The sequence below is a fragment of the Corapipo altera genome, unplaced genomic scaffold, assembly GCF_003945725.1.
Source record: "Corapipo altera isolate COAL_440 unplaced genomic scaffold, ASM394572v1 44, whole genome shotgun sequence".
NCBI lineage: Eukaryota > Metazoa > Chordata > Aves > Passeriformes > Pipridae > Corapipo > Corapipo altera.
This window is the reverse complement of record NW_020884880.1, coordinates 4,417,036-4,432,469: the sequence shown is the minus strand read 5'-3', so window position 1 is coordinate 4,432,469 and position 15,434 is coordinate 4,417,036. Positions and strand designations below refer to the sequence as shown.

General features: G+C 39.6%; 1 protein-coding gene across 2 annotated transcripts in view; it reads right to left on the bottom strand.

The window, feature by feature from the left end:
- Positions 1-8,083: 8,083 nt before the first annotated feature.
- GLCCI1 (glucocorticoid induced 1) overlaps positions 8,084-15,434 on the bottom strand; it is a 52,414-nt gene continuing 45,063 nt past the window's right edge. For both annotated transcript variants that reach the window (XM_027639139.1, XM_027639138.1), the window contains exons 7-8: positions 10,860-10,980; positions 8,084-9,799 (exon numbers count right to left, since the gene is read on the bottom strand). In XM_027639139.1, coding sequence (XP_027494940.1) covers positions 9,451-9,799; positions 10,860-10,980 — 470 coding nt within the window. In that variant the 3' untranslated portion in view covers positions 8,084-9,450. The remainder of the gene's footprint in view (positions 9,800-10,859; positions 10,981-15,434) is intronic.

The following is a 15,434-nucleotide window of genomic DNA, read 5'->3' as shown; positions in this document are numbered from 1 at the left end:
AAGCCTGCCCAGGGCTCAGGTCTGTGAGCATCCCAAACCCACCTAAACGGGAGCCACCTCCCCACATCATAGCAGGCCCTTTCCAGCTGGAAGAAGAGCCCGTTGAACATTACTCAGAGAATACTCAGGCCTATGGTCACCTCTACTTTTCACCAAACCACAGCCAAGCTCACCTGCAAGATATACACAGCCATTGCTGTTCTTCATGCAGGGAAATAATTATGAAAACCCTGAACTGAACAAAATCTTTTTGTCAATTCTTAACCTTCCCTCCTCCTCTCATACTGAGCACTTTGCTGCTTTTGCTTTCATTTTTAAGGGAAGTGACCCCAATCTCTCAGAGGCAGGAGACCTCTTGACTTCACCAGCCTTTGCCAAGTTCATAAGTTACTACTGCTGTGCTTTAAAGCCTGGACAGACATCAAAGTGCACAGGTCCATCTCACTGCTCACAGTTTAAGCCATGGAAAATGTTTTTCTTGCCAAAACAAAGTATAAAGGGAAACAAGATTAAAAAGCAAACACAAGCATTCAGGAAAAAAGGCTGTACTGACACTGCATCACAGGCCCCCTCTTGCCCCACCCATTTTAACAGCCTACCCTATTAGCAAATATTAAATGCAATTGAGAAACACTAAAAATCCATAATGGGTCACTTTCTACTTGAGATTTGGAGGAGAAGACTGAACTGCCTGTCCTGGGGTGGTTTTTAATGAAGACTGCAGCTTGTCTGGAAGTGGTTTGGGTTCCCTCTCTGTTCCCCATAAACATGTGAAGTATCTAATGCAGAGCTTAATTGAGTTGAGGTATAGAACGTTGTATTCATTAATAGCTGTTATCCAAGTGAAAAAAAAGGAAAGTGTTTTAAGATACAAGAAAATGCTTTTATGGCCTCAAAATAAGTCTGGTTGTGTAGCATACAAAACAAGTTCCTTTCTGCAAGGTGTGAAGCAAGTCCCTTTTTGCAGGTAAGACTTAATAGAAGGCTCAGGGGGGAATCTTGTCCATGTGGACCAATACCTGAAATGGGAGGAGGGGGAATTGGTGACAAAAGAGATGAAGCCTGACTGTTCTCAGTGGTACCCAAACACAATGAGCACAAACTGTAATACAGGAAATGCCATTTAAACACATCAAATTACTTTTTTTTACTGTGAGTGTGAACAAACACTGGAACAGGTTGCCCAGGAAGGTTATGTGGTCTGTCCCTCCAAACCCAGCTGGACACTGACTGAACAACCTGCTCCAGCTGACAATTTAGGACATTTTTGCTCACAGGGGTTATATCCACAAATTGATTTTCCACATCCAGAATATTCTTGCAACTCTATTCAACAGTCCCTAATCCTTAAGACACATAAATCTTTGGACATTTATTTTCCCTCAGTGCATTTCCACAGGCACCACAGGGCAGCTACATAAGTACCAAAGACCCCAGGATGCCCCACACTGCAGTACTTACAGGATTCCCACACAATATTTTTTTCATATCTAGTTTGTTGTCCAGTCTAGCAAGTACATTTTCTCCCTTACTGAATACAAAACCAAATCATGCTACAGTGGCAGTCAACAGTCTTTCAGTCAGGATGCTACCAAAGAGACAGACTGCAATCTACAGATGGCCTGATTTAGAGAACAAATGATATTTATCCAGGCTAATGCTCCTCTGGAGTATTAAAGCATCCACTCTCTTCCTACCCAAAGAACATCCTGTACATACAAATACAGACAGACATACAGGGTTACCCTCCAAATCAAGTACAAGTAGAGCCTAGGCTGCCTTTGCTTTCCCATTGTTTAGCAAGTGCAAGACCTACTGCTACTATCTTCATCACTCCTCTGTCTCTGAAGGTTTAGTATTCCCCTGTACAAGAGGAAAATCAAAAAAATCCTCCCTAGAGGAGGGCAGGTTTCTTAGGTACACAATTCAGAAAGTGTCTAAACTATCTCCCCGGAATTCTTCACTTGAACCAAAACTAGGAAGTGTCAATCCCTAAAACACACCTACATGTGCCATCCAAAACATCTCTGTACTGTCACAGAGATGTAAAGCTACACCTGAAACTTTTTCCAGCAAATGACACGAAAATGCTGAATGTTTTTCAGCATTCTCGGGAGGTACAATGAATTAGAATCCAAAGGAATCACAGAAGCAGATTCAAGCTTTTTTTTCTTTTCCTATTTTCTAAAAACAATATTCAGTTTCCAAAGGCAACACTACTTTTAAACCTTCCACAAGAATGTTCCTCCTTCCCTATGTAACAAGCCCAAAGACCTTATGGAAAGGGAAGCTGCTACTCCCTAGGAAAGCTCTGTATCACAGGAGACAAGGCAGAACTAGAAATTTTTATCTGAATAAAAAATCAGAACGGAAGTAATCGCATCACCCAGCCTTTTGGCACCAAACCTTAACAGAGAGTCTAATTTCTCTGAGTTTTCTACTCCTTGGAGAAAGGACCTCTGTCCATAAAAATCTCAAAATCACTCCAATCTCACCTGCAGAAAGGAGCTGAACACCCAGATTTAGTTAACATGAGTGGTAAGCCGGGTAGTCTGGGATTTAGATGATGCCATTTACTTACAACTTATTTGGAGAAGTAGAAGTTTGTACTGGGTTTTTGTAGCTGGGTTTTGGTAGCGGGGAATGCTACAGGAGTGGCTTCTGTTAGAAGCTGCTCAAAGCTTCCCCTGGTGGAGCCGATGCCAGCCGGCTCCAGGATGGGCTTCCTGCTGCTGGCCAAGGCTGAGCCAATCAGGAGTGATAGTAATGTCTCTGTGGTAACATATTTAAGAACAGAAGGTTGTTGTGCAGATGAGAATTCCAGCCAGGAAGAGCAGAGTGAGAACATGGGAAAAACAAGGTAGACAACAAGGTCAGTGCAGAAGGAGGGACAGGAGATGCTCCAGGCACCAGCGCTGAGGCCCCTGCAGCCTGTGGTGCAGCCCATGGTGGAGCAGCTGTGCCCCTGCAGCCCATGGAGGACCACCAGGGTGCAGAGACCCACCTGCAGCCCATGGAGGAGCCCATGCTGGAGCAGGTGGATGCATGAAGGAGGCTGTAACCCTGTGGGAGGCCCAAGATGGAGCAGGGTCCTGCCAGAGACCTGCAGCCCGTGGAGAGGGAAGCTCACACTGGAGCAGGTTATTCCTGGGTGGGACTTGTGGCCCCTGTGAGGGACCCACACCAGTACAGCTCATTTATGAAGGACTGCACCCCATGGAGAAGTGACCCATGGGACAGCAGTTTGGGAACAACTATTGCCCAAGGGATGGACTCACACTGGAGAGGTCCATCAAGGAACGTATCCCAGGGGAGGGACCCCATGGGAGCAGGGAAAGGACTCCTCTCCTTGAGCAGTGGCAGAAACAACAACTGACCATAACCCCCATTCCCCGTCCCCCTGCACCGCTGAGGGGGGGAGAAGGGAGAACATGGAAGGAAGGAGGGATGGAGAGGAGGTGTTTTTAAGATTATTTTACTTCTCACTCTTTTGCTCTGATCCTGTTAGTAATAAATATAAGTAATATCCCCACTTTGAGTCTGTTTTGCCTGTGATGGTGATCAGTGACCTCTTCCAGCTCTTAACTCATGAATCCTTTGCTGCTTTTTTTTTCTCTCCTCTGTCCAGATGCAGAGGGGAGTGAGAGAGCAGTTGTAGAGAGTATCTGCCAGGGTCAACCCACTACAAAGTTATAAACCAAGGTACAAGAAATAGATTACTATGGGTATTAGTAAACCTATATTGCCCTGAGCAAACCCTGTTTCTCAACCAACAGCTGCACAAACCACTGCAAAGTTTAACCACACACTCATCTATGCATATATACAAAAATAAAATCAATTAAACCGCCTTAGAACTTAGTTTTCTACAGGAGCAGTTATTAGCCTAATTGTGCATCATTAACAAGTTCAGACTCTAATTCAAGGGGAAAAACCCCAAGATTACCCAACTTCCTCTTCGCCCAAGCTTCCAGCTCCTCTGCATCTGAGCTTCCAAATTGCACTTCAAGGCATTTATCAGCAGAACTTGTTACAATCTGAGGTAAAATTTCAACTTGTTCTTAAAAAGGGGGTCACCTGTCTACCCAGCTTCATCTGATTGCTGTTCTTTCTTGTTGACAATTGAATTTGCAGTTTAATTTGCATGTTCACTCACTTCCACTGTGGCCTTCACTAAGGAAACACTCTACCTTCTCAATCAGCATTTTCCTCTCGGCCCCATTTGAATAACATATTAGTTCTGTGACCGGTTGCACTCCAAAAAGACACTGCCTATTCTCCAATTTCTTGCTGTCTCTTCATAATTACAGTGTTATTGAGGAGGTGAAAAAACCAAAAACAACTTATGAAGTCACACAACTACCCTTGCCTTACTTGAGACTCACTGACATTTGACAAACCAAAAATTTTCAGAAGCCAGAAGTTATCCTCAAAGATCTATTCCAGACAGTTTAAAAGATGTGTTAACACCCTAGTTAAAATTACTGCAGCATCTGCTTCTTTAGGAAGGCAAGAATACTGATGATAGTTAAAAACCTCCACCTCTTTAAAGTCAACTGAAATGTAAAATACCTCAAATAATCATGAGCTAGTAAAAGCATCTTATTTGAGCACATCCTTTGCAAAATCATCTAATTTTAAGCATATCAGTATTGAAAAAAATCCACCTTTGCAAATTGGCCCAGTACTTAATTATGCTTAGTGCTAAAACAAATCCATATTTTTAGTGTGAATTCATCTATTTTCATATTCTTACTGCTTTAAGATTCCATGTCTGTTAAATTTAAAGCTCGTATTTCATATGTATGCATTTACTAACCAAAACTAAATTACTCTTTAACCATCAAGTTAATCATGTTGAACTCCTACACAGCTTTGCTGTTTTTTCCAGTACTTTATTCCTATAGCTCTTCCCTGGGCCTTCTCCAGTCTCTCCCAAACTAGAGTTTTCCAGGACTGGTTACACTAATGCAAACAGAAACAAGATACACATATATTTTAACTGCACGACAGTCTCTGATCACAAACAAGTTTCTTCAGCCAGGCACCAAGTATGGATGGCTGTACGTGTAATGTGTGTACTTTCCCAGCTTTAACTCACTTTTTCCTTGCGTTTAGGTTCTGGAAAGACATGGCAGGAACTTCAGTTATTTTCTCCCACGTGAGTAGCTTCAAATCTCTGCTTGCATGGTTGTATATTTTGCAAAGCAAGCCAGGCTGTTTTACAACAGTAATTGATATATACTTTTACAAGTTATCTGTCATCTTCAGGCTGCTTGGGCTTTACCTCAACATAGGAATGTACCAATCCACTACCATGGAGTAAAGCCAGAAGCTAGTTTGCTAAGACTCAATGGCCCTTACTTGCAACTGAAAGGAGTAGAGATGTGGAATGGCAATTTGTGTTTATTTTTTATTACTCCTTATGCTTTAATACTGTAAAGATATTAAGACTCTACCCTTGCGCCACTATCTGGCACTTCCCAAGATCTGATTTGTCAGGAAGCCATAAATCACTTCACTGACAACGCCCTGCTTCCTAAAACAAGGTCACTATCCATTACATCCCACCTCCAGTATACACAGCCAAGGGCTCCCCTTACACAGTCCCCCAGTCTCTGAAGAGAGTCCAGTTCCAGAGCCATGAATTACTAGAAAATGTAACATTCAAGTCACTGAAGATCGTTCAGTCACAAAGCAGGAATTCAAGGCAAAATTATTTCATTAGGTCTCTCAGTACTTTTCAGACTGGTTGTTTTGGCTTCAAGGAAGACATCAGCAGTAAGTTACACACAGCACACAAATTAAAAGAATGGCTTATGTGGGAAAAAACCCAAAATGTGACTAACCAGCTGAGCCCTAGGTTGCCAGGGATGGTTAAAAGCTGCCCATGATACAAGCTGCATCACATCTTTTCAGAGGAAGCTAAACCCTTTTGTCAAAGTCCTTCTTGAGAAAATGCCCTCCCACTGAAGGACAGCCCAAAACTGCTGCAGCCAAATCCATTTAGGGAACAAGGCAGTCACAAAGCTCTTCCCAGTAGCCCCTTCAAGCTGCTGATGAAATGGCTGAAATGCTGCTTCTGACTGAAGGACACCAAGTATTTTTGTAGCAGGGTGGGATTACAAAATATCCTACAGCATATGCTGAGTTGGAAAGGACCCACAAGGATCATCAAAGTCCAACTCCCGGCCCTGCACAGGGCTTTTACTTCAGTTTCAGTTAATGTTTTTAACACAGTCACACAGAAACCCCCTAATCTTTGGGATACTGAAAACCTAAATTTCCGCTGACTGACAACAACAAGCACTAAACTATTCTTGATGGTTATTGCCATAGTGCTCTTCAGCAAACACCCACTCTGGAGGATTTACATATATTTAAATATTATCCCTCTTCCTTCCCTCACCCCCCATCTGGAAAGAATTATTCTGCAAGTCAAATGACAATCATTTGACTCATACTAAACAACATGAAACCAAGACTGTCAGTAGATTTACACCACATCCTTTAGGTGTTTAGTTTAGTTTCACATAGTGAAACATCTAATGGCTTTCAAAATTTTCAACAGATAACTTGAAATTAGCCATACCACAAACACAGCAGTAGATACAGTTTCAAATAACTCTAAACTGATTTTTTTCTGTGCTGTGAAGAAAGACCTCATTATATGTAGAAATAAAATACGCTATTTAAAGCATATTTAAGCATTCAACTATTTTTTAGGATTCCCCCCTCCCCCCCAGCAGAGCATTATGCAAAAAATCAATAAATATTACCTTGTTCTAAAGACATAGCATGGTTGACATTATTCCAGGTGTAAATTTGGAACACTATTTAACTTCAGTCTCATCCTATACTGTTTCATGCACAGTTTCCAAAACAAATAAATGAGGCACTGCTTTTGTGTGTTGTCCCCACCATTTTTTTTTAACTATAATTTTTATTTAAATAAGACACAGGAACTTCTATACCGAAAAAAATACAAAACAAAAGCCACACATTTCCTTGTGTAAAGCAATATTGTGTGATAACTTGAATACTGTTCAGCACAGTGGCTAGAAATAACAGTACAACTATGTACAAAACTTTAAACAATATTTGACAAATTTCTACAGCTGCATGTAGAATACAATTGAGATAAACAACTGCTGGGAAATTTACATGACAAAGCATTAGCTTTAACACATTTGGTTCAAAACCTCCAAATCTGCTAAGAACAAATGTGCAATTTAATTAATATTTAGTTTCTCGTGGAAAAAAATATAAAGAACATGTTATGGCATTGCAAATATTGTACAGAGTTCAGCACTGATCTAAAAACCACTCATCATATCCCCTGGTAACCTAACACCAATAACTGAGACTACGATTTCTTATCTGGACACAACCAGAGCATAAAAAGGTCATCATACTGCAATGTTAATCTAGAAAGAAAAATATTAAAAGGAATCGATACTTAAGAGTATTTCCTCCCCTTTATCTTCAGTCTATAAAATATATAGTGTTTTCACCTAGGCCTGAGATTAGTAGGGTTAAAGATGGCTGTTGTGTTTAAAGGATTTTCACATGAAAATGGTTAGAGACCTCTTTTTCCTACTATATTTTCTGAAAGGGGAGTCAAAAAACAGTAACTGTTTTGTAGGCTGTAAATTCCACCTTATAAGATAGCACAAACAAAAACTCAGTAATAAAAAGAAAGCGATGTTTTATCTCCAAAGAAAGCACATATTTAGTGAGTAGTAACTGGTGGTTCTCACCCCACCTCCAACCTCATCTTCAGAAAAGGAAAAGAACATAAAGGAGCAAGTTTAAATGCTCAGGAGCTGCAGGCTACTAATCTCTTCAATTCCTGGATAAGGTGAACTTTATTCTCTTAGGAGCAGACAGCATAAATGTAGTTCCACTGAGCTGAAAGCAACAGAGCAAGAACATCAAGTTATTTTGCCTTTGGGGTTCTCTTTGTATCACAGGAAATTATCTCTGACAGCAATGCTCCTTTTTCCAGTACAACAGAAGAGCACCACGAACCTGATCTTGCCATGTACTATTTTGAGAAAGTGTCCAGCCTGCAAAACTAGGATTATTTTACATGGATTTTTCTTTTATTCACACTTAAGGAGAAGGGAAAGCACACTTTTACGCACACAACTTAAGTAACTGAAAGTTATGGGAGAAGCTTTAAGTAACATGAACTTAAAACTATTCTTTTCCCCACCCCTCTTAGAACACCCACTTGCTACTTTCGGACTTTAATCCAAACACAATTACTCACTACATAAATAAAACGCTGCTCATCTAACACTGCTTGACAAAATCTGAAAACCTATTTCCAACCAGCAAATGAATGAACATTTCCAAAAGAGAAACTAAACATTAATTTGACTTTTAGACAGTAACAGTAGCATTTCACATCCTTAACTGCCAACAAAAACCATGAGAGGAAATCCCCATCAACCCCTGTGAAACCTGAAAGCATTTCTGTCCTTGAACAAAAACATTCTTGTCTTTCAAAATCCTCTCATGCACAATGTGGAATGTTTCTCATGTACAGCCTAGTACTGAACACTTTATTTGCAACAGTTTAACAGTCATTAACTGAGCAACACCTGAAACCTTTAAATGCCACATTTTTACATCTATTGAAATGAAAGTAAATGCAACAGTTGTTTTACTTGTAAGCACATGACAACGTGATATACACCACAGATTTGCTGGTTCTCCTCATGTTCACCCATGTCCAGGGTCATTGTTCACCTGGATCTGAATGCACTTATTCCAAGAAAGTGGAATGTAATGAGGAAATATTAATGCATAAAACAAGGAAAGGCAAAAGAGTGATGTTCCCTCTTTAGCTTTGTAGCTGTAAAATATTTTATATTCCAATATGATATACATTCCAAGTTACCTGAGTTTAGACTTCAAGAGAAGTACCTGAAGCTAGGCCATAGGGTGGGCACTGTGCAACTGTTGTGGCCATTTTTTTTTTTTTTTTGCATTGTGTGTATTACAGAAGTTAGAAACAAACACCTGGATCAATTGTAAACATAATCCTGAAGTACAGTATTTTCCATAGGACACAACACAGCAAGACATTTTCTATTCAGACAGGCAACATTTTTTTTATATATATATAGAGAGAAGGAGCTTATTTATACTGTAGAATTTGAAACAGAGCACAGGACACAGTACTAATCTGGTCAAACGTACTATGAAATGCATAGTCTCCACTTAAAACGCTTAATGATATATGGATTCTGCAGGCATTACTGCTTTCTCACAAAAAATGCTGAATACAGATTCTGTCCCTGCCAAGAACAGTGTTGAGATATTTTTTCGAGTGCTGCTAAGTATTCCGTGTTGTTCTGAAAGGTTGCCACCTCATGCAGATGTATGTGAGCTACGATCTCCTCAATCCTTGTTTCGGGGCAGAGGCCTGCTCCGCCTTGTCTAGATTAACACGTAGCTCTGAGCAGAGGAATGGTCTTCAGTCTGAATTTCTTGCAAAAGCGGCTGCTGCTGCTGGGACGGCTGCTGTACCGGGACCTCTGTGGAGTCCATTGTGCTGGTGTCATCTGACAGAGATGAGAAAGAGACCCGAGACGAAAGCTGCTCAACAGTCAGGGTGCTCAAAGCTGTGCTTTGACCAGAGTTTGGAGAGCTCTTCAGTGTCAGGTCTGAAGCAGGAAGGAGGGGGCCCAGAAGTTTTACAGGACAGAAAGCTGATCCGGTTGGGATGAAATTAACCTTGTTTTTGTCAGGACATGAAAAGAGAGGGGCTGAGACAGGCTGACGAGACCTACAACGAGAAAAAAGATTATATATCTGGCCGAACGAGATGTTTTTTACGTCACGAACTTTGTGGTTCTACATGTTGCTAAAATGTGAATGACAAGGAATGGGATTAATTGGACAGAGGGGCAAACATCTTCCATATTGGTAGTCAGCTAACTGATCCACAGCATCAAAAATAGTACAGTCACAAAAATGACTTCATAATTACTGGACAAACATGCAACCTCCAGCAAGAAAAATCTGCAGTACATATGCACGTGAAAAATTGCAGTAATTTGGAATGGCACAAATTCTTCTTTGATAAAAGCAATGCAGCAACAACACATTTAGTCATTTTAAACCCCTTTAAAAACCTCCATAAAATAGACCTCTCCTTTCTCATACTCCATAATTTATTTGGAGGCTTTCTCCACAACCCAACACTGCTCCTTCACCATCCAGCAGGCAATGAATGATGTCAGAGCAAGAAACATCCCCTATTTAATTCTTTCATCCACAGGAGCTAAGCATGCAACCTCGACAGCACGGTGCTGTGCTCAAATACTGCTGGGTCTAAGGGAAAAACACATGATGTCCAAGGGTGTAATTTCCAATTTCTTGCTCAGCAAAAATATTGAGCAAAGTCTATGTCATAAGCATACTACCATCTACAAACCCTTTACATATGTTCCACTTCGTTGTATATGTTTTATACGCATTAAAATGCAGCCTATTCGTGAAACTGATAATTATGACAAGGAGAGTTTCTGTTTAAGCCATGAAAATTTAAAATCTTATTAGAAATATATGGAAAGAGGTTTATAAATGTTTAGGAAATTAATGTACCTTATTTTTTGTGCTTGGAGTTTAGTTGCCTTTTATAAATGCACAAAAAGAGTTAAAAGACTCCATTTCCTCTTCAAACCAATTTAAACACTTCAACTTCTCTTCTGTACAAACTGTAAGAATAGTTTGCTCCTGAAAAACCCATCAGCTGGAATAGTTTATTCATCTGCAGTTGAATAGGCTCAGTAAACAGGTTTACTGCTTTGCAGATACCAGCTGATATAAAAGGCATTACTTACGACATTTCCTCAAAGACCTTCACTCGCTCACATCCCTCTGGGGGCTCTCGTTTGAACATGTAGCTGTTGTTTGGTTTGGGAGATGAGGCATACTTGGGCAACGGTGAGCTACTCCCACTGTCTGAAAATTTAAAGCAGTTATATTACTAGAGATTGAGAGTGCTTTTTAATTAAATTCGATTTCCAAACAAGATGCCTTTTTTCACAATTTAGCCACTACGCCGGCTTGCTGCCACCACAACGCTTCCTTTATTGCAGGCTATTTCTAACACCCTTGTATAGTACATTTCTTCTGAACAACAGCTTCAGTGCAGCAGTAATCTATCATATAACAACACATAACAGGAGGATATTTTTATCCAGAACACTGCAATCGGAACAAAGCAGAGCTGTGATCCTGGAAACAAATACATTCTTTATTATGTAGCTCAAAAACCATAAATGAACAGGGTAATATGCATAATACATGCAGAAGAATATGAGTGGTAATGATAATATGCCTTCTCACTGTATAAACAGTGTTACTGAAAATGTGTGTATGCAACATGTATCTCATTTTAAAATAATACTTTACTGGACTATTGACCTCATTAGTCTCATGAATAGTTCAGAAGTTGCAAAGAAACAAAGTATGTTCGTAACACAGGTACTGATACCTCATCATTACAATGCCCTACCTTACTTGCTTCATATCGTGAAGTTGTTTTAATATCCAAAATAAAACTTCTACAGTTTAATTCTCTCATCACTACTAGCTATATGATACAGGTATACTTCATACATCTAGCCGTCTGTGTATATTTTAAGACAAACTTAGATAACTTAGGACAAAAGGTAAGGGGCAGATATATTTGTACTCAGAAAACATAAGAGAGAAAGCTCAAGTCTGATGAAGCACAAAAGTTTGAAATATTAAGACTATGAAAGGGCTCACTTTAAACAGTCATGCTGACAACACGATAGTCAATGCATTAAGGAAACAAATTAGGTACAAAAATATTCACAGAAAAATAGCTTTCTGCAGTAGATTCTACCTTTTCAAAGAGCAACATCTATCTCAGGCTAGTACTAGTGGTTCCCTATTCCCTGCTTGGGATTACAATGAAAAAAATGAAATAGCAAAATTAAAGCGGATCTCCCAACTTACTAACACACTTTAACTGGAGAGAAATAGCTGCCCTTGCTTTAGGTCCTTTTGAGTCTTTCCACCAATTTGGGGTACCTCACCATTTTTAACTCAGTTTATGTTCGCTTTGCTGTTGTGCATGCGTGTTGTGCCTTTTCAGCAACAGTGGAAAACCAACCCAAGCTTCAAGGACTATGATCCAGCTTCACTGAAGTGTACAAAGTTGTCTTTAACAGCTTGCAAAAAGTAGCTCCATAAACTTTTGTATTACCATGTCTCAAATACAAAGACTAATCTTTAGACATGTTAAAACATTTCTGCTTCCTCTTACAAGAAACAAATCAACTCAAACATCACACTCTCCTTTGAAGATTTACTATGAAAGATATGAGAAGGAAAAAAACCCAACCAAACTGAAGTGAACCTCAGCAGTGTATTGATTATTCAGCTCTTTCCTGCCATAGAGTGAATACAGAACTTCTATTGACAGAATTTTCAGTGTTAACTATGAAGGCAGAAAACACTTAGAGCTGATACAGATATTTGCCAAGTTGGGAGCATGATCATCCTGTTGGCATCTTTCCACTGTTGGCCCACACAGCTCATTCCAAACACAGAAATCATTAACAGAACCCAGACAGTTTGTTTCCTCCTTCTAATATTTAAAATTGAAGATCCAAGTTTCTATTTAAAAAATCTGAGATGTAAAATGCACTACTGTTCATTCCACCAAATAGCGGAAAACCGTGGCAGCAAATCCAAGGGAAGAATCAAACAGAATTCGAAGTTAAGTCAGTTCTTGGAAGATTCAGTCTTGTCTACTAGCCAGTTCAGCTTTCAATCAAGGTTTTCGCTTAGTCGGCCCCGTCTGGCTGAAACTTTCTATACAAGACAGCTGCTAAACAACTCTCTCTCTTTACCCCCTCTGCTTTTAAAGTTTGCTAAGCTGTTAGACTTTCATTTTGACCAAACGAGTTGCATGCTACTATTCAAAACACACGTGTGGTTGTCAGGAGGCTCACAGGTACACACTGGCTGTTGGTCCAACACATACAGCAGCAGTTCAAGAGCAGAAGGGCACTGGGAGCACAGGCCTTGAGTCGAAGTAGCAAGAGGTGGAATTCACAGCTTAACCCAGCCTCCACTTGTGTATCCTGTAAGCTCTTAAGTGCTAAACTGTCACGTTATTAATCCTTAATGACACTGCAAATAAATGCGTGTTGTCAAAGTGTTTTACGTGCAGGTTTGTTACTCTCTGTGGCCCCCAAGGCCAAGCCCTCAGGTTCGGCCTGTCTGCGCCTCGTGGCTCCCGTCAGCAGGGGGTGCCCTGCGGGCGTGTTCCATGCCCCCCATCCCACCTCATCCCGCTGACAATGATTGAACATTAACAGATGGAACCTTTAACGGGAGTTTTGTTACCACAAACACACAGCAGACAATATGGAGCCCTATCACGTGGAATTTCTAAACATAAATATTTTAAACGGATATACTCTGTTATCTAGAAAAGGTTTTAAGATTGTCATTAAAACACTAAAAATACTATATTAACCAGAACGCTTAATACCCGTAATTATAGCCTGCATATTTTAGAACAACAAAGGAGGCTAACTAAAAAAAGAATCTGTAAAACATTTTTTTAAATGACAAAACTTTAAGAAAACAAGAAACTTTGCCAGTGAACACACTGAGATTTGTTTTAATAGGTTCAAAAATACCATTGCTTTTTAAGACTATTCTAAGACTTAACTAACAACCTTAATTTAAAAAACTGTGAATCAGACGCCCAGAATTTAACAAGTATCTTCAGGTCATCTTCATGAATGTGTTGCTTTTAAGAGTCTACTAGCAACAGTGAGAATACACAATGCACCTAAAATGCACACAAAAGCACCTAAACCGAAAACCCTAAAAACAAGGTCATACTATATATTTTTGTACAAAATAGCTCCTCCAAATTTCATCCTCTTATAACTTTGGATGCTTTGAACTTTACCTCTGCCACAGCTGCTGAGCATGCTATGCAGCACTCTGAATTATAATCTCACGGACCAGAACATCATAAAACAGATCTAGTGAAACCAGTAGCTTTAATACAAAATCATACAGCCAGGTGCCATTAAAATACCTTCTCTCCTCTAATCAATACTGTTCAGTATCACTGCTCCATTCAGAACAATACTGTCTGAAAATTAGCTTTCACTTTCTTTTGAAAAACTCAGTAATTTTGCAGCTTCTTGCACAAAAGGTAAACCCAACAGCTGATACGGTCCAAAGGGCAGCTGTGAGGGCCTCAGGCCAAAACACCACTTTGCACAAGAAATAAAAGATGCTTTAGGAATGTAAAGCAGTGCTGTGTCTGCACAGAGCACTGGCTCCTCTCACTGCTCAGGTCTTTCAGTTAAACTACCAACCTTCCTCTCCTATTCAGCAAAACACACAGAAGCATTATTAGCACTGATAATTGTATTTTTTAATGGTAATGTCAAGTTATTCTCACAGAAAGGAAAAAAAAATCTTGGGGTCGAAACATCTACATTTGGTTACACAACAGCAAACTCACTACAGTTTTATTCCAGCATCACAAAACCCTTTAAAACGAAGGTCTGAAAACCTTCACGAGTTTTGGTCTTATAAAGCAGTTAATATTCATAACAAATGTAATAAACTGTCTCTCAAAATTTGCTATTCCCATATAATTTCTACCTATATGCCTCATTTATCTGTAACTATTTTGAAGATAACATTCTTATTCAGAACAACTGCCCTTTGGGATCTTGACAACTTGAGAGTAAAAGGCATCTTTCTGACTGTACTTTTATAACCTCTGAACAAATTACTTTCTCTCAGAAAACCGCACCATGTTTTCCTAATTTTTACCTTGCCTTTAAAGACCTAAGTTGTGATGAGCAGTTCAAGCTTTTATCTTTCATACACACAATAGTAAGTACCTTACTTAAACTAATTTAAAAATGTCATTATCCTGACTTTACAAAGCTGGCTGTTTATCACTGTCACTTACACACTACTACTAGAGCAGACTTTTGATACAGGCCCAGCATTAAAGCCACCCTTAAAAGTGAAATCCACAAAGAAGTAACTACTCATAAATTTTACTCCACTTAGCTGTTCAAAAAATCCAAGACAGGAGATAAAAACCCTTGAAAAGCATTAAGATGGTTAGATGCACTATTTCAAACTGTCTTCACTTGCTACAGCTGATAGTGTACCACTGAAAATTTCTATTATTGTGATAACGGAGTACTAAGCGCAAAAGAAATTTTTCATTTCCTCACTTTTTAACTTTTGTTATCAGGACATATAGGAACCAATTTACCTATCAAGATAGATTTTTGTGTGCTAATACTTTAGTGGATGTCTCTACAGTGATTTGGTCTTGACAACACATTAAAATTCACATGTGTAGTATAAGAGAGAAGTAGGGTGGG